Source organism: Phyllobates terribilis, unplaced genomic scaffold, assembly GCF_046119375.1.
Source record: "Phyllobates terribilis strain yellow unplaced genomic scaffold, ASM4611937v1 Scaffold_7__3_contigs__length_470593459, whole genome shotgun sequence".
NCBI classification, from domain to species: Eukaryota; Metazoa; Chordata; class Amphibia; order Anura; family Dendrobatidae; genus Phyllobates; species Phyllobates terribilis.
In genome coordinates, this window is record NW_027362767.1 from 308,331,022 (window position 1) to 308,351,143 (window position 20,122).

The window sequence follows — 20,122 nt, forward strand, 5'->3', positions numbered from 1 at the left end:
ATAAAGTGGACTATATCAACTTTCTGGATATATATATATAATGAAAACATGTACAGCAGAAATTAAAACTGCCGTATATCGGAAACCAACTTCAACAGTTTCCTGTCATGGGAAAGTAATCATCTCAAGCCCTTCAAAAGAGGGATTCCTAAAAGTCAATATTTGAGAATAAGAAGGAACTGACATTAAGTTGATGATTCCATGGAAAAATCAAAAGTTCTAGAGGTTAGATTCCTAGATAAAAGATACTCTAAAAAAGTTCTAGGGGATGAGTATAAGTATGCACTTATACAGAATCGGTATAATCTCCTTACACGGAAGAGTAAGGATTACTCTGAGATGATAATAAGACAAATTGGTAGCTACAATCACAGATATGGGGAGATTGGGGATATTTTCCAAATTTGTGGGGATATCTTGAGGGAGGATAAACATCTAGAAGAATTCCTCCCAGAAAAACTAGCCATTATTTATAGGAGGGAAAATAATCTTAAGGACCATTTGGTCCATAATCATTTTACCAATCCATGTCATTCTCATGACACCTGACTTACACAAAAGATAACAGATACCTTCAAATGTGGAACCTGCAAGGCTTGCAGAAAATTTGCAAAAACTCTAACATTTTTAGTAGTGCTCAAACTGGTCAAACGTCCAAGAATCGTGAGTTTGCCAATTACAAGATGAAGGGCCTTATCTATCTTGCCACTTGTGGGTGCCTATATCTTTATGTAAGGAAAACAATCAGGGAGGTGAGAAGTCGAAAACTGAATCAAATTGGATATATTCGGAGAGGTGAAGAGACTACTCTCTCCTGACATATACTTGAGACACATATCGGGAACCCTGATGAGATTTAATTCCAAGTAATTGTGGTAGTACGCCCTTTAATAAGAGGAGGGAACTGGGATAAGCTGTGGTTACAAAAAGAATACAGATGGATGCACCGTGTGCAGTCTGTACAAACAGGTTTCTAAGAGGTTATATTTCTTTATATCTTAACTCTCCGCTATCAGTTTTTCTCCTCTTACCATTCAGCTGAGGGCGAATGAGAAATTAGTGGTTGCAATTGAGAATAGGCAACAGATAGGTTTATTTATGAGGATAAAATATTACCTGCAGTGATATTGTTTGCAAATTGATCGCCAACGTCCTACTGTATACTTATATTTATTTATATATTTGCAGGCTGATGTAACATATTAGCAACAAAATATATATTAGTGATCTAGAAGCATAGTACTCTAGATTTATCATAGGAGTAATATTGGAAATTGTGCAATTCAAAAGTGCATTATATTATTGGAAGGAATTGATCTTGAATCAATCATTATCCTTAGCGAGAGGTTTCAGATGAATTCAAGAAGCACTCCTCCTCCTCCTCCCATCAAAGTTTTTATCCTCTTAATATATTGCAGTCATCATATTATACAGCACTGTGTACTTACAATTGCCCATTTTGCCTTTCTACCTAGCTAATTCTTAAGTTTTCCATTAGGTCTATGACATCACGTGATTAAAACCTGACTAGATGAATCCTTCTTTGTTCTATGTAGAAACAGGAGGTCAATTTTCTCTGCTCAAATTATGAGTTACTGTAAAAGTCTATGGCGTGGGGAGGAGAGGAGCCGTTGAGTCAGGAGTTGGAGAAGGGAATGATAAATGAAGAATTCCTGTTTCCACAGTGAGCAGAGAAAAGAGAAGAATTACCTGGGCTGAATTGTTTAATTCTTTACAGTGAAGTGAGTAATTCTGTTTGGAAACAGAAACTGTTTGGAAACTATCTGAATTGGTTTTGAGTGAAGTGAATTCTGTAGGTCTTCCTGTTGGCAATGTTTTGTTCTTAGTGGAATAAAATAAAGTTTATTGTCTTTTGCACATGCCCCCGGAAAGGTCAAAGAGCCCTGGCACATGCGCATTGCAGTACTTTGCTCTGCCCTGATCAGGGCCGAGGAGTACGCTTGCCCATGAGTGCGGTGCCAGAGAACACTGTGCAGATGACGTAGGACGCGTCATCCAAACGAAGCAAGAAGGACGGCATTGAAAGAAAAAGGGAGGCACTGGACCAAACCAGCGACACCCATCGGACCCTAAGTGAGTATAATGAAAAGGTGTTTTTCTTTTGTTGCAAGCTGGATTGGCGGCATAGACACAGCATATTAGAATGCTGTGTATCAGGACTGAAAGGTGGTGGCCGTATCTCATATGGGACAAGCTTGGTGACAGATTCCCTTTAAGCTTGTTTGCTTTCAGACCACAATGGATGTCTGTTCGAGTTTCGGCAATAAACTATTGGATACCTGCCAATACAAAAGTAGTTATTTCATTCTACTGAGAGCAAGAAAACAGTGTCCACAGAAAGACCTACTACTTTTATGGAAGTCTCATTTTTTCCTGATTACATACCAAGCTGGGGAACCACCACACCAAGGAGGTCGTGAGGTTGCGGATTGCTGTATACGTATTATTGTCTTTATCAGAATTGTACCTGACAACACAACTAGGTGAGCAAAATTACATATGTGCATTATTAACCCTTTCCTTGCCAAATCCATATCTCTGGAGCAACTCAGTAGTCAATGGTATGTAAGATACATCCAGGCTACTAATGACTATATGCATGCCTTAATTACAGCTACAGCAGATTCAGATATTCATCTTTAGGTCACGTTCACATGTTCAGTACTTGGTCAGTATTTTACCTCAGTATTTGTAAGCCAAAACCAGGAGTGGGTGATAAATGCAGAAGTGATGACGTGTTCATAATATACTTTTTCTCTGATTGTTCCACTCCTGATTTCGGCTTACAAATACTCATGTACGATACTGACCAAATACTGAACGTGTGAACGTGGCCTTAAAATGAGAGTACAATAGCAACTGTAGACTCGACCCAGTTTGAAATATCAGGTTATAAAGTGAGAGCTGCCCGTGTCTGCAGCTCGCACTCCTAACTCTCACATTAATGCAACGGCCTCACTATCAGAATTTGGTCAGTATTCGGTCAGTATTTTTTCTCAGGAGTGGGAGCCAAAACAATCAGAGAGAATATACAAGATGTCAATATAAAGCTTATCATTATGCATATAGTAAAGCATAATATGGACCACATGCACACTACATTATCATTGGTAGACAATTAATACTATATAGAAAAGTAACAGGTAAAAGTTAATACAGACAATGATAAATGATACAGTAAACCTGTATTGTATGCTGAATACCAGCTGGAGTAAGGCTATGAGGTCACTGGGCTCTCTGGATGTGTAACGCGTCCTTCTGTCGTTTGCACGTCATGTTTGTTACCACTGGTTCTACTACACTTCATGTGAATCCTTTTTAATGCTATTTCAATAAAAATTCCATTTTTATACGGTATTCCATAACTATGGGGATTATTTGATCGTCGTTTTTTTCTCTTATATCCTGACAATACTAGTTGTAGTAGTTTTTAATGTGGTGTGTATTGATATTTACATCAACTCATTTCAGTGAATCTGAAGATTTTGTAATGATATCATTAATAGTGATGAGCGAGCCCTAAAATGCTCGGGTACTCGTTGCTCGGGTCAAGCAAATTGGAATGCTCGAGTGCTCGGTCCGAGTAACGAGCCCAATGTAAGTCTCTGGGAAACTCAAGCATTTTTCCAGCGGCTTTCCCCGGCGGTCTGCAGAGGGCCTAAAAATTGCTCAAATGACATAAGAACAGCATGGGGAAGACCCCTGGAAGCATCTCTGACTCCCAGATCACTGCTGTCAGTAACGTGGTCAGAGTATTATGCCACTTTTATGGACTCACAATAAAACATACAAAAATGAAACCAAAATTGATTTTCCTGGAAAATATGTTAAGGAACATCCTTTCCAGGGTAATGACTTGTATATAAAGCAAAATAAATAATCAAAAACAAAATACTCCTCCACACCTTGAGCTATGTTAACACGTAGCGTTTTTGATGTGTTTTTGCACTTTTGCATTGCTTTCAACCAAGACAAATGCATTCACTGGGAAATATAATTTTAACATTTTACAATCTTATCTGGCCATGTGGTGTGTAACACATCATCAGACACATGCATGCAGTGCTGAAAAGACATGGGAACAGCATGGGGAAGACCCCTGGAAGCATCTCTGACTCCCAGGTCACTGCCTAAAAGTGTGCCCATCATAAGTGATCCTTGGCGCATGCGAAGATGCCTCCCGCCATGCACCTTCTGTTGCAGACTTGCAACAATCACCGTCCACGTCCTTGTCCCAGCGGAACGTTCAGTTTTCCCTACCCCATTCCTTGGAATGCAAGCACAAGTATGCAGCCAGCCACCCACCCACCCACAGGCTGCAATACTATACTGCCAAATTTTTGACAGCTGCTTGCACTTGAAATGTGGCCTTTTAGGCTTATGAAGGCGGAAGCTGTCCACAACCTCATGGCAGCGGTGGCCGGGTGTCCATACTCGGTCCCCAGCCGTCACTCTTTCTCCCGGTGTGATCTCCCCCTTCCACAAGCACGGGTCCCACAATATTACCCGTGCCCTCCACAGCGGACTTAAGGGGAAGGACCGCCTAACCAGAAACATGTGGTCAAGTGAATGTGGGCAGGGATGGTACGGAGCCAGTCCACAGCTTTTTTTGCTAAGCGTTGTATTTCACCACAGCCATATCCTTTATCTTGATGAAAGGACTTGGGAAACCGTATCTATTCCAGCTGTAATTTCTCCTAGGAAGTTCTCTAAAGCGGTTTGCACTTGAAATGTGGCCTTTTAGGCTCGTGGAGGCGGAAGCTTTCCACAACCTCATGGCGGCATGGGGTCCATACTCAGTCCCCAGCCACCACTATTTCTCACGATGTTGTGTCCACCTTCCACAAGCATGTGTCCCACAACATTACCCATGCCCTCCCCAGTGCACTTACTGGGAAGGACCGCCTAACCACAAACACGTGGACAGGTGAATGTGGCCAGGGACGGTAAGGAGCCAGTCCACAGCTTGTCGGTGTATTTCACCACAGACATATTTTTTAGTTCGGTGAAAGGACTGACTTTTGGGAAACCGTATCAACTCCGGTTGTCATTTCGCCGTCACCAGATTCCGCCCATTGTCACACATGACCATGCCTGGCTGTATGTTCAGCGGTGAGAGCCACAGATCAGGCTGCTGTGTTACAGCTTTCAACAACTCTGCAGTGGTGGGCAGTTTGTCACCTAAGCATTAAGCATGTTATCTTCAGCACAGCCTGTTGCCGCTTGGCCAAGGCAGTGCTGCAGTGCTTTCAGCTTGTGACTGATGTGGTCATTTCGGAGATGGAGGCCGAACTGGAGGAGGAGGTGCAGGAGCTGAACAATATGATTACATTGAGGTTACATTGATGACTCTGGTTTTTATACTAAAGAAAGATCCTACTGTGTTTTTTTTTACGTTATTTTTTAAGACAAATACATTCACCGGGAAATGTAATTTTAACATTTTACAACCTTATCTGGCCATGTGGTGTGGGACACATCATCAGACACATCCAGTTTCACTTATGATGGAGAGACTCTGAAATTCACAAAGCCTATTTTTATAGAGCTATCAGGCAGCCCTTACTATTCTTAAAGGGCCAGCAGTCGGCCCTTGCTATTGTTAGAGAGCCATCAGCCGGCTATGCTTTGTTGTTCCCATTATTGATGAGTGGATCTCCTATACTGTTATTGCGTATGCAGTGACTGCAAAGGCTGCCAAAAATTTGGAGGCACTCCAATGTCCCTTGCAAGAAACGTAGAGGTCAGAGAGCCTCCTAAAAACAATGTTCCCATTATTAAGAAGTGGGTCTCCCATATTGTTTGCTTATGCAGTGATCAACGGCTGCCAAAAATTTGGAGGAACTCTAATGCCCCTTGCAAGAGACGTAGAGGTCAGAGAGCTTCCTAAAAACAATGTTCTCATTATTAGGATGTGGGTCTCCCATAGTGTTTGCCTATGCAGTGAAGCAATGGCTGCCAAAAATTTTGAGGAACTCCAATGCCCCTTGCAAGAGACGTAGAGGCCAGAGAACCTCCTTAAACAATGTTCCATTAGGAAGTTGGTCTCCCATAGTGTTTGATGATGGTGGCTAAGTGACTGGAAGCATTATCTGCTATCCAACAAATAACCTTTTCACACTGCTCTGTGTTCAATAGAGGTGTTCTGCAGTCCCCTATTAATTGGGACAGGAAGGTCGAGCGAGAAGATGTGGGTGTTTGTTGTGGCACAATTTTAGCTTGCCATATAGATATATGTTGTGGAATACCTTTACTAACTCTAAACAAACAAGTCTCTCCCTGACACAGCAGCACTTCTCCCTACTCTGCCTGATTCTGGGGTACACTGTGACAAGCATGGCGGCGCCTGGTCTTATATATACCTGATGATGCTGTGCGGCCAGCCAATCGCTGTAATGCCACAACCAACATGGCATTACAGTGTGTGGCAGGCAATCCCTGCATGTTCATTGGCTCTCTAAAGAGCGCCAAACATGAAGGGAGGGGACCCGAGCTCCCGTCGAGCAACCAGCTTGTCCAGCACAGTGATGCTCTGGTGAGTACCGAGCAGTGGCGAGCACGTTCGCTCATCACTAATCATTAACCTTACTTTCATGCTATGGGTTAAAAAATGTTTTATGAAACTTGTCAAAATTTTAGATAATGTTCTTGTATTCAGTGCGGCATTGATTAAAATCTTACTTTTCAAAGGGGGTGTACTCATTTATGCAGAGCACTATACATGGTATATTGCACATCCCTTGTATCACATATGCTAGTCAGATGTTTGTTCTTATGAGGCTAGATCTACATGGCGTTCTATTTTGGTCTCCTCTACATGACGACTTTGTCCGTGACAGGTGCCGCATGGCCGGAGTTTGCTCGGTTCTACTGCTACAACACATACAAGTGAATGGCGCTGTATTGTGACATCTACACTATCGCAACTGCAACGGAGTTTGATTTTTTACATCTTTCTCGTGGTGGTACAGCACTGCGATGTAGCAGCAGCACCGAGTGACCTTCAGTTGTATGATGACTGTCGCCACCAAAGTCGCAGTTTAGTACTAGCTTAAGTTGCCCACTGATCTCTTCCAGCTCTTGTGTCAATTGCTTTATTAAAGTAATAAAACAAGTATTTACTAATCTGTAAAAACTCTCTGACCTGTATTCAGATAAACCGTGTTTCTAAAGCGCAGATATTTATACAGAAATATTGACTAGTGATCAAATATAATTTACAATATGGTATAATGTATTTTTGGTTGAACTGGTTCTGAAAATCCCCCTGATATCATTACCTTATTAAATATGTTATCATTTACAATGCTAATTGAAATCACCTTTATTCTTTGGAATAATCTATTGTGCAATGAACAGCTCCCTAGAGATAAATTTAAAAAATGACCTACAGCTCAGGTCATGTTTTCAGGACACCAGGTAACCAGGGAAATTGTTTAGTACTAATTAGGACTTTGATAATTAAATGCTTTGTTGTTAAAGTCTCATGAAATTGGTCTTGGAATTGAACTCAGGGGCACAGCTATGATTCCCAGAAATGCTGCTATCATATGCTTGGTTCCCTCTGGAGCAATTGCAGCTCCAAAAACAAAACATCGTTCACAAAAATGCTCATTGATTCCATATTCTGCCAAAAGTGGATGTGCTAAGCACCGAACCTGCTCAAGTGCTTTCCCATCTGCTACTTGTGTGTAAATTATGGGAGTCTGCTGAAAGTGTGTATCCTCCCATTGTTATGCCTTAGGCTTCATTCAGATGTCAGTTTTTTTGATGTTCGAGAAAAACGGACTGAGCTCCATTGCTGATTTTCATTAGATTTTAGTGTCATAAGAAATTTATCAATGTTGATTCAGAACAATATACAGGGTGGGCCATTTATATGGATACACCTAAATTAAATGGGAATGGTTGGTGATATCAGCTTCCTGTTTGTGGCACATTAGTATATGGAAGGGGGAAAACTTTTCCAGATGAGTGGTGACCATGGCGGGCATTTTGAAGTTGGCCATTTTGGATCCAACTTTATTTCTTTCAATGGGAAAAGGGTCATGTGACACATCAAACTTATTGAGAATGTCATAAGAAAAACAATGGTGTGCTTGGTTTTAACGTAACTTTATTCTTTCATGAGTATTTTACAAGTTTATGACCACTTATAAAATGTGTTCAAAGTGCTGCCCATTGTGTTGGATTGTCGATGCAACCCTCTTCTCCTACTCTTGAAACACTGATAGCAACACCGCAGAAGAAATGCTAGCATAGGCTTCCAGTATCCATTGTTTCAGATGCTGCACATCTCGTATCTTCACAGCATAGACAATTGCCTTCAGATGACCCCAAAGATAAAAGTCTAAGGGGGTCAGATCGGGAGACCTTGGTGGCGATTCAACTGGCCCACGATGACCAATCCACTTTCCAGGAAACTGTTCAAGTAGGAATGCTCGGACCTGACACCCATAATGTGGTGGTGCACCATCTTGTTGGAAAAACTCAGGGAACGTGCCATCTTCAGTGCATAAAGAGGGCAACACATCATCATGTAGCAATTTCAGATATCCAGTTGCATTGAGGTTTCCATTGATGAAGAATGGCCCCACTATCTTTGTACTCCATGTACCACATCATACCATCAAGATACAAGATGTGCAGCATCTGAAACAATGGATACTGGAAGCCTGTGCTAGCATTTCTTCTGCGGTGTTGCTATCAGTGTGTCAGGAGTGGGAGAAGAGGGTTGCATTGACAATCCAACACAATGGGCAGCACTTTGAACACATTTTATAAGTGGTCATAAACTTGTAAAAACCTCATGAAAGAATAAAGTTACGTTAAAAGCAAGCACACCATTGTTTTTCTTATGAAATTCTTAATAAGTTTGATGTGTCACATGACCCTCTTCCCATTGAAAAAAATAAAGTTGGATTCAAAATGGCCGACTTAAAAATGGCCGCCATGGTCACCACCCATCTGGAAAAGTTTTCCCCCTCCCATATACTAATGTGCCACAAACAGGAAGTTGATATCACCAACCATTCCCATTTAATTTAGGTGTATCCATATAAATGGCCCACCCTGTAGTTTAATAAATAAGTCAACAATATAGTTGTGCTCCCTGCATAGCTCTGTGCTGGACAACCTGGGTGCGCAGGAATCTTCCGCAGTCACCTGAATGAGGCCATGCTACGCGCAGAAGGTCGATAGAATGCCACAGTGCAGGAAAAAAAGGCTGCAGGGCAGATGCAGCACTAGAATAGCTCTATAGCCCCTTCCATTTTCAAGATGAAAAAGTAATGGCATAGCCGAGGGATATGTCATCTCTTCACAATATAGAAAAAGCTTTTATTTAGTCGTTTGTATGTGAATAATGCTGCGACAAGCAAAAGGTCATCAAACATTCACATATCTCTGCTGTAAATGGAATTTTGCTTTTTGCATCTATCATACACAATCCTTCCTTTAAGCGTTATTTCCATGTTCTCACATAGGTAAAATTGCAAAGTGCTTGTAAGAAAAAAAAAACTTTGCAATTTATGTGTTATAAAAAAAACATCTCCATTCTCAAGATTTTTAATTTTATTTTTTTTATCACTTGTTGCCTATGTTACCAGCCACAGCTGCAGTCTAACAACAGTAACAAAACGTGTACCGTTCTTACAAGTTCTTTCCAATTGTTCTGAAGCTGTCCGAATCGCTTGAGCGCACTGTTAGCTCCCGATACCAAACAGCTTCAATGCCACTGTGCTGCTCCGATTGCCGCAAAGGCAAAGCTTCCTCAGAGCAGGTCTTTTATAGGATTTATAGACACTGTGGATAGGGCTAAGGAGGAGTACAAGAAACAGTTACAGTTGAAACCAGAAGTTTACATATACAATATAAAAAGACACATATGTATGTTTTTCTCAATATCTGACATGAAATCAGAATAAACTTTTCCCGTTTTAGGTCATTTAGGATTACCATAATTTTTAATAGTTGCCCAATGCCAGAATACTGAGAGAGAATGTTTTAAGGCATTTTTACTACTTACTGCAAAGTCAAAAGTTTACATACACTAAGATTACTGTTAGTAATGAGCGAGCATGCTCGGGTGCTTGCCGAGTATCTTCAGCGTGCTCGGCTGTTATGTTTCAGTCACACCATGCACATGATTTGCGACTGTTTGACAGCTTTAATACATGGGAAGAATGCCTAAGAAACAGGTATTCCACCCATGTATTAAAGTTGTCAAACAGTCGCAAATCATGCACTCGGAGTGATTCAAGCACAACACCCGATCATGCTGAAGATGCTCAGAAAACACCCGAGCATGCTCGTAAATTTCGAGTAACGAGCATGCTCACTCATCACTAATTACTATGCCTTTAAACAATTCTGGACTGCCCGTATGATGATGTCATGTGTTTGGAAGCTTCTGATAGTGTTTTTGGCAACATCTGAGTTAATTTGAGACACACATGTGGATGTATTTTAATGCACACCTGAAACACACTGATTCTTTGTGTAGCATCATGGGAAAGTCTAAAGAAATCAGCCAAGATATCAGGAAGAGAATTGTGGACTAGCACAAGTCTGACTCATCCTTGGGTAAAATTTCAAGATACCTGAAGGTGCCTTGTTCATCTCTACAAACAATTATATGCAAGTACAAACAAGATGGGAATGTCCAGCCATCATACTGCTCAGGAAGGAGACAGGTTCTGTGTCCCAGAGATGAACATGCTTTTGTCTGACATGTGCATATCAACCCAAGGACAAAAGTAAAAGACCTTGTAAAGATGATTGCGGAAGCTGTTAAGATTGTGTCAATAACCACAGTGAAATGAGTACTGTATCAATATGGGCTGAAAGGCCATTCTGCCAGGAAGAAGTCATTGCTCAAAAAGAAGCATAAAAAAGCCAGATTAATGTTTGCAAATGCACACAGGAACCAAGACCATCATTTTTGGAGACATGTCCTGTGGTCTGATGAAACTAAAATTGAACTTTTGGGGCATAATGACCATTGTTATATTTGGAGGGAAAAGGGAGAAGCTTGAAAACCTAAGAACACCATCCCAACTGTGAAATACTAGGGTGGCAGCATCTTGTTGTGGGGTTGTTTTGCTGCAGGAGGGACTTGTGCACTTCACAAAATAGATGGCATCATGAGAAAAGAAGATTATGTGGTAATACTGAAGCAACATCTCAAGACATCAGCCAGGAAGTTAAAGCTTGGGCGGAAATGAGTCTTCCAAATGGTCAATGACCCGAAGCATACTGCCAAAATGGTAACAAAGTGGCTTAAGGATAACAAAGTCAATGTTTTGGAGTGGCCATCACAAAGCCCTGATTTCAATCCTATTGAAAATTTATGGGCAAAGCTGAAAAAGCAGGTGCGAGCAAGGCGTCCTACAAACCTGGATCAGTGACACCAGTTTTGTCAGGAGGAATGAGCCCAAATTCTGACCAACTATTGTAAGATGCTTGTGGAAGGATATCCCAAATGTTTGAACCAAGTCATTCAGTTTAAGGGCAATGGTACCAAATACTATTGAAATGTATGTAAACGTGTGACTTTGCAGCAAATAATAAACATGGCATTTGGCAAATATTAAACATTATGATAATCCTAATTTATCTAAAACTGGAAAGCTTTATTCTGATTTCATGTCAGATAATGAGAAAAACATGCATATGTGTCTTTTTATACAGTGTATGTAAACTTCTGGTTTCAACTGTACATGTATAAATAAGCTACATGACTAGGTAATCAGTAATGGCACAGTGGTGTGAAGCAAAGATCAAACACTAACCAATCATACATGGTGACTGATCTTAAGAATAGGACATCAATATTTTACTTCTGAAAAACCCCTACAAGTTTGGATAATAAGGATGATTTATAGCAGATTGTATCATCACAGAGCTGAACTACATTTTCATCATACCCAACATAGCTAGAGACTATAAATTTAATTACATTTTTAGATCTGAAAGTCTACATGCAATGACAATTTTGGAATGGTGAACTTGTCCATTTCCCACTATTTGTTTGTTATAAAAGGGTTAAAAGGTTATCCAGGACTGTCTGTTTATTTTCCCTATGTGGCTAATTACTTATTGGGAGGTAGTTGTCTGTGCTGCCCTGCAACAATCTCTCCCGGCTCAGAGTGGTTTCTTATGCTTTCTGTGACATCACATGAACAGAGCAGTTCCTTCTCTTGTGCTTTCCTCTGTTGATGGAGCATTGATTTACAGCCTGCTCAGCCTAATACAGTGGAAAGCTGGTTATCAATCAACATGACTTCTGCAGTGACACCCCATTGACAGAGCAAAGCAGAAGAGAAGGAACTGCTCTGTCGACATGATGTCATAGGAAGCAGGAGAATTACTGTCAGGAGTGGTCCGTGACTCCTCTGAGTTGGGAGAGATCATTGGAGGGCAGCACAGGCAGGTAGTTAGCAATTACCTTCTGAGTTGTGTTTAACCTCATAGGGAAAAAGTCATGGATAAGCCCTTTAAGAAAAGAATCCATTTCAGATCACAAATTCCATGGCAAACTTACACCCTTATGCATTGCAAAGTATTAAATCTGCAGAAAGAATTGACATGATATGGATTTAAAATCTGCAGCGTGTGGATGACATGTCTCAACATTCATGTATAAGGATGAGAGTTGTTAAATTCTCATCCACTTTGCTGCAACTGTATCTCACAGCAAATTTTTCTGAAAATCTGCAGGATTTCCACTATATGTGGATGTAAACTTAATGTGCAAGGACTATTGCATGTATTCGTTCCAGAATTCCAGGCACTACACTTTATTTAATACATCACATGACGTTATTCATTTTACTTTCATTTATACATTATTTTTTTGGATGATTTTCAAGTTCTAAATAAATATTAATTATCTTGTCTTTGAGTGTGAGTTATTGATGAACATATTTCTCACGTCTGCACAACCTGGGAATAGTTAATTATTCTCCGAAGTTTAAACAAGTCTAATTAAAATGTGATTTTTGTGTAATCGCCTCTCTTAGATTGATTTGCAAATTGCTACAATATTTATCTAGATATTAAGGGCAAGCAGGGCAAGTTGGAAATTCATACTAATGTAATTTTCAGGACAGCTGGAGTTTTTGATCTGATAAAATGCAACTATTTCCTTCGTACAGAAATCTTCTAAAATATAAAAGTCAAACATTATAGATTCAAAATGTAATTAAAAGGAACCTTTAATTCGATTCATGCTGCCCAAATCACAGACAGCATGGATCAGATCCTTGCATGCACGATTGCAGCCAGGTATATTTTTCTGTGAAGCGCTCTAGTGCAGAGAAAATATAGTTTGAAGGGCCAGATGGTGACTATAGGGAGAGATAAGTCTAGTCCGGCACCACCCCTGGCTGACTTCTCTCAGCACAGCTCCAGGTCATTTGCTAAGAACACACATGAAAGTGACCTGTCAATCACCTGAATCGGTGTGGGTTGGAGCCAGACTAGTATTCTCTCTCCCTGTGGTCCCCTGCAGGCTCTTCAAACTATGTTTTCTTTGAAACATTGGCAGATTTCAGAGAAAAAATATACCTGGCTAGCATATAACCGGGCTCTGTATTGAAGACACTGTCTGTGGTCACCTGGCAGCTCTAAAAATGGCTACCATAAACAGGCTTGGAGCTAGCTACTCCATTTTCTCGATCCCAGGGGATGTCCTGGCCTTCACTCTTTAAACCTTATACAGAGATCTGGACTTAACAGGGACCTCTAGGCTGTGGCCACAAAGTTAGATGCTGTTCGTTGGTGCGAGCTGAAGGCAAGAAGGGTTGCCAAGCAGGGTCAATGCCAAGAGGTCACATCAGGGACAAAATTGGAAAGCAATCAGATGGTCAAAATTTAAGCCGAGGTCTGAAAACAAGATAAATTAGGATAACACAGAACAAACATATAGACCAGATAGCAAAACTATTGACTGGCAGTGGAAGTGAGAGCTTCAGGGGTTTAAATAGCCGACAGCCCAGGTCTCTAATGCCACCTAGCCAATTAGTCCCTTATATTGCATTGACAACCCAAAAGAGTTGTCCACAACCAAAGTATTTTCTTCCTGGAGAAGATACTAGTTTGGCTTTATATCCTAAGCCATGTGGAAAGGCGTTTTAAAGAGATTGCTACCTTCAATAGATGACACTAGAGACCTTATTCACTTCCCCATTAAAGAGACTATTTACATATTTATTTTCCAAGGACCATTGTATAGTCTTAAATTCTCCCTATGCCATTTTGGCCCTCTCCTTAAAGGGATTGTTTGAAAAGTAATTCAAGATGGCAATGATAATGTCTGTAAAGCGCTGTGGAATTAATGGCGCTATATAAGTGAGTAAAATAAAAAAAGATAAAAAAAAAAAAGATCATTCTTATCAGACCGCAACCAGACCTAGTCATACACTAGGATAGGTTTCAGCCTAAAGAAGCACTGCTCGAGACATGTGCCTTGACTGTCAGACTAAGGAACAGATTTGTACACAAGCATAACTTTTTTGCTTACCCAGCCTGACAAGGTACAATGGGACATGGACCAGGAAGAGAAAAAAGCCCACTCTGCGTGTCTCTGTGTGCTGCTGTAAACAACAGAAGGGGGCCTCACTGAGCCACTTTGTTTTTCTGATGCATGTCCCTTTGTTAACTTATCAAGCTGAGTGAGCTGAAAAGTTATGTTTCTTCACAGTGCTGCTCCTCAGCCTGATAGTCGAGACACAACTTGTGCAGCGATTCTTCAAGCTGTCCTAGTGAGTGCTTAGAGTAGGTTACCACCTGACAGAGGTGATGGTGGCCATCTTAAATTACTTCTTGAAGAAGCCCTTTAAGGATAAACTTTCTCCCTTAGACTCTAAATCTTGGGAAGGAAATACTCTTTGGCGTTCTGAAGATGCACATAAGTTAGTAGCTAGTGATAGTAGAATTTATTAACCATAAAAAGGAGGTTAGAAAAGATATTAAAGATTTTCTCATCTCTATTAGAAGCTATTTCATTTTTTTACGTTACCAAATTAATAGATAATAATAGTAATTGGAGCATTTCTCCAACATTTGAATTTGAAACAATATTTATTTCTCAGTTTACCTCTTGGACTGTTAAGTGAAGCTTCATTCGCTTTTTCCCCATCTCCACAGTGACTTTGGTCAAATGGTAGACATTGATCACCGGTCCCAGCTACCACTTCAAAGTTCTTTGACAGCTCCTTAACTTCAGAAAGAGATTTCACTCTGTAGACTTTCCTGGTATTTGTATCCGACAAGTACAAAGATTCAGAAGAAGGATCGACGGTCAAGTAATATTTATGTGCTGGACTAGTACTGGAAGAGAGAATATGATAGATTACATATATATCATATATCTACATAAATCAGTCACGAATACCATATTTCTTTACAATGGCTTGGCCTATATTTGTGATGTTAGATATGTTATGTTACTTGTGTGCTTTCTTATTACTTAGAAATGACCTAACTGTCCCATCAGATCAGCCATTGATAATTAAAATATCCCAATAATCACAAATGTATGTTTCATTTTCTTTATAACGAGGATCGGCGAATATTAAATATTAAGCCATTTATTTATTAAATCCATTTTAGTCAAGATCATAGTAGGGATTATGTGACCACCTCTTAATTAAAATTAGCTGATAGATGTCTCAGCGGTGTGCAGCTCATAAGAAAGTAAAGAAACAGAAAAAACGAAATATCTAAAGGAAATGTCATTATCAATAAACTGTTAAATCCCTTTAATTAGCAAATCACAACCATTTTGTCTAGAGAGGTAATCACTATACAATTAAAATTGCCACCGCCATGTTACACTGACAGAAACTCGTTCTAGAATGTTAATAGGACAGATGTCTTTGAGCATGTGCAGTAGCAAGCTTCTCTTTCCTCTCTTTATGTGTAGGAAGATGTGCTGCCAGTCAATATACTGATATAATACTGGATATACAGAGGTGCTGAGGTAAGAAGAGGCTGCTCACACTGCTATCTAACCTGTCTGTTTGGAGATACCAAGATTGCTGAGGTAGAAAGAGGCTGCTCATACTGCTGTCCATCCTGTCTACCTGATCTAATACTGGAGATGCCAGTGGTGCTGAAGTAAGAATATGCTGCTTACACTGCTGTCCGCCCTGTGTATCTGATGTAATACAAGAGATACAAGGGGTGACTGCTCATACTGCTGTCCACCCTGTCTAACTGATGTAATATTGGAGATGCTAGTGGTGCTGAAGTAAGAAGAGGCTGCAGACACAGCTGTCCGCCCTGTCTTTCTGATGTAATACTGAAGATAATATGGGTGCTGAGGTAAGAAGAGGCTGCTCACATTGCTGTCCACCCTGTCTTACTGATGTAATATTGGAGATACCAGTGGTGCTGAGGTAAGAAGAGGCTGCTCACATTGCTGTCCACCCTGTGTATCTGATCTAATACTGGAGATAGCAGGGGTGCTGAGGTAAGGAGAGGCTGCTCACACTGCTGTCCAACTTGTCTTTCTGATGTAATACTGGAGATAATATGGGTGCTGAGGTAAGAAAAGGCTGCTCACATGGCTGTCCACCCTGTCTATCTGATCAAATACTGAAGATACCATAGGTGCTGAGGTAAGAAGAGGCTGCTCACACTGCTGATCCCCCTGTCTTTCTAAATGACAATACATGTTAGAAGTATCTTGAGATCACAATGAAGGAGCTTCTCACTGCACATGCTCACAGGTATACGTACAAACATTCTAGGACAGGTTTTTGTTAGTGTAACAGGATGGTGGCCATTTTAATTCTATAGTGATTGCAAGAGGCGCATAATTGCAAACTTTTTGCCATATAGCTTGCTTGCACTACCCTAAGGATAAATGGATCCAGCCTCCTTTGTTGCCCCTGTGTACCTTCTGTGCTGCAGAGGCAAAGCTGCCTTTGCTTGCAGCATGGGAGAATGCACAGTTCAGGCTAGTGGCATGAAAATGCCTCTGGTCCGAACTTGCAATTATCACAATTATTCAGGAGTGCACTGCACCTTGGCAAGCAGGAAGTCGGATGGTTAACTCCTAAAATACAAACATGCAAACAACACTTTAAAGGGGTGGTCTGGGACCTACATATTGATGTATAAATAGGTCAGGTAATCACAATGAGATTAGGAATGGTTCCACACCTTGTACCCCCACCAATTACCTGATATTGGCTCCAGCAGTGGCTGATTGTAAATGAATGGAAGATAAACTACAGTACTCAGTGACCAGTACACAATGTACAGAGCTGCGGTGTTCTGCTCTGTAGATTCCTTACATCAGGCTACTGGAAGACCCGATATCAGCTGATCAATGGCGCCAGACCCCACCAATCTCATTATAATGACCTTCTGTACGATACGGATAGCAAGAGGTCATTTTGTGATCAGTCTGTGGCTAAGACACCCTTTACCAAGGCTAGGGATTTCCACAACTTAGACCTTTTTAAAATCACCGTTCCAAGCTCCGTTTTATCATAGGTGGCAAGTTCTCTTTGAAGTGGTCATAAGCAGATCCATATATAACCAGGTCTGAAATGAATTACAATTGATCAAATGCTATAATAGCTAGATAAAGTATTCTACCGTAGCCTAGACAAGACGTTTTAGTAAATTCATACGAATGAGTTTATGGAGACGTTGTAACTCAAGGCTGACTTTAAGGCTGAAAAAAATATATTTCTATGTTCAACTCGAGAGCATTGATTGATGTTGTCATGGAGATGACGGGCTTGCAATTAGGGGGTCTGCTCTTCTGGCAAACGTTTTAATCTTTGCTAGCAGTAGGAAAAGTGTCAGGTGCTTAGTAACTGTTCGGTACATTGAGTCATTGCTTCACCATTGGGTTTACATTTTCTAATTTTAACAATGTGAATCAGCAGTTTGCCATTACGTATGATAATGAGAATGTGTGAACATGGAACATGCAGGAAAATCGCCACTAGCCGAAAGGTCAGAAGAAAAAACAAGCTACGAACTGTTACTTCTAGCTAATTCTCTGGACAGTTAACTAAACTCTGAAAGATACTTGAACTACAGACTTTACAATCAAATGGTTAACTTTATTAATATGTAATCATCTTGGAAACATGACACAATGCACTTTATAGGGGTTTCCCAGCTTCAAAAAAATCATTTTCCCTAGCTTCATTTTGCTAAAAAAATAAACAAACTTTGCTTTACCCATCCTCCATGGGTCCTGCAATGAGTGTCTACCGCTGCTCCCGGTGTTTGTTATTTTCTGCTACGTGCTGCCGTCACGTAGACTGCACTAAAGCCAGTCAGTGAGCTCAGCGACTCAGTGTGGACCGTGCCGTCAACTCAGGCCGAGCCGCTGAGCTCAGTTGTTGACTGCATTGTAGTCAATGTGGCGTCAGCGCTGCAGACAATAACAGACACCAAGAGCAAAATAGGAGAATAAGTGCTGGACCCATGAAGGGGGAGTAAACAACTTTTTTTTTAAAGAAATCTCTTGCTCTGAATTGTGTGCCTGAACTTGAGTCATTAAAGTGGTTGTTCATGTCTCGCATATTGATATCCTACCCTATTAAAGTGAATAGGAACTGAGTAGACGTGAGAAATTCTCTACAGAATTCTCTTGAATCCAGCAAAATTCTGGTTGGCCGCCATTTTGCTAAATATATATATACACTTTCCTCACCTGTTTGGATGTTTGATACAAATTGAATTTCCTGGCTGAATTTGTACAAATTTTCTCAATTCAATTAGTTCATCTCTGAGCTCAGTTGAGCTATCGTACCCAAGAAACACCATTACAAAGTGGACTGAGTTGTGGTGTCCCCGCTCTGTTCTCTATGAACTTTCGGGGGCTGCTGGTTGTTGAATCCCCATCATCTTGATGACCTGTATTAAGTATAGGGTCACACTACTGTTTCTCTCCATCCAAGAAAATCAGTCCAATTATACTAATTAGAGTCTGATCAGAGTGTCATCAGAGTGGGATCCGTTTTTCTTGAAGGTTGAGAGAAAAAAAAAAGAAAAAAGTTTCTTCCCCTTATCCATCCAGTCAGAGAAAATCAGACTGCATTATGATGTCATCTAAGTGCGATCCAATGTTTTCCACGGACCCATAGACTTGCATTGCCAATTTTGATCCATTGCTCAAATCAAAATAAGACATGTTCACAGCCACGTACAATAACATAGGTACGAGTGCTAAAAGGCAAAACCATGGATAACACTCATCCAATTTTGCACGAGCATTATCTATAATTCATCAATATCTTTGCATTCTTCTAATGTGCCTATAGAGTTTTATTCTCTAGATGTATGCTATGTTGAAAATATGTCTGTTAGACATATGTATCACCTGAGACATATGTTTAGTGATTCGGAAACTCGTAATGTGTACCCAATACATGCCATGAACATGATGTGAACAGGCCCAGAACGTTGCATCCTGCAGAGAAGCCTGAGCTAATTCCCAATGCAGTGATTGATTGATGGAAACAAACATGATGGCTTAATCTTATACATAAAGCCAGACAATGAAGCGGAATTAGATACCATCCCCTAAGTGCCTCGAATACTGCTCATGTTCACATTTATTCAACTCTTGACCAGTTTAGTAATATATTGCATCCGTTGATTTTTTTTCTCTTATTGTAAATCAATAGTTACAAATGACTTCACCGGTGATTCACTTACCTGTGTCTCGTATCCCTGTTTCTGATATAATAAATCAAGTCCGCAGTAACACAAGAAGAAAAAGAAAATAATAATATTAGTTTAGTCTATAAAAAAGATGCAACAAGCGAAGCAAATAAATGACTTAGTTTAAAAAAAAGGGGGAATATTTATCAAATGAAATACACCATGTCATGTACATTAATAAAGGTAGCTATATTGACGAGAAAATTGCACCATTTCTAAACTTGTATTTTAACATCAAAACCCGATTTGAAAAATTAAAGGGGGTGTCTTCTTACAGCAAACGGATGTAATCATTGATAGAAGCTGAGCAGCACAGCTTCAGTTCTGCTGAGAACTGCAAATCAGCTCTTATTCAAATAATGCTTTGCTCCTTAAAGGGGTTGTCCAGTCCAAATTGATA

At 40.3% G+C, this 20,122-nt stretch overlaps 1 protein-coding gene across 5 annotated transcripts in view; it reads right to left on the reverse strand.

Moving 5' to 3' along the window:
• TENM1 (teneurin transmembrane protein 1) overlaps positions 1-20,122 on the reverse strand; it is a 1,319,062-nt gene that overhangs the window by 140,556 nt on the left and 1,158,384 nt on the right. For all 5 annotated transcript variants that reach the window (XM_073641092.1, XM_073641091.1, XM_073641090.1 and 2 more), the window contains 2 exons: positions 19,717-19,737; positions 15,122-15,354 (listed from right to left, as the gene is read on the reverse strand). In XM_073641092.1, coding sequence (XP_073497193.1) covers positions 15,122-15,354; positions 19,717-19,737 — 254 coding nt within the window. The remainder of the gene's footprint in view (positions 1-15,121; positions 15,355-19,716; positions 19,738-20,122) is intronic.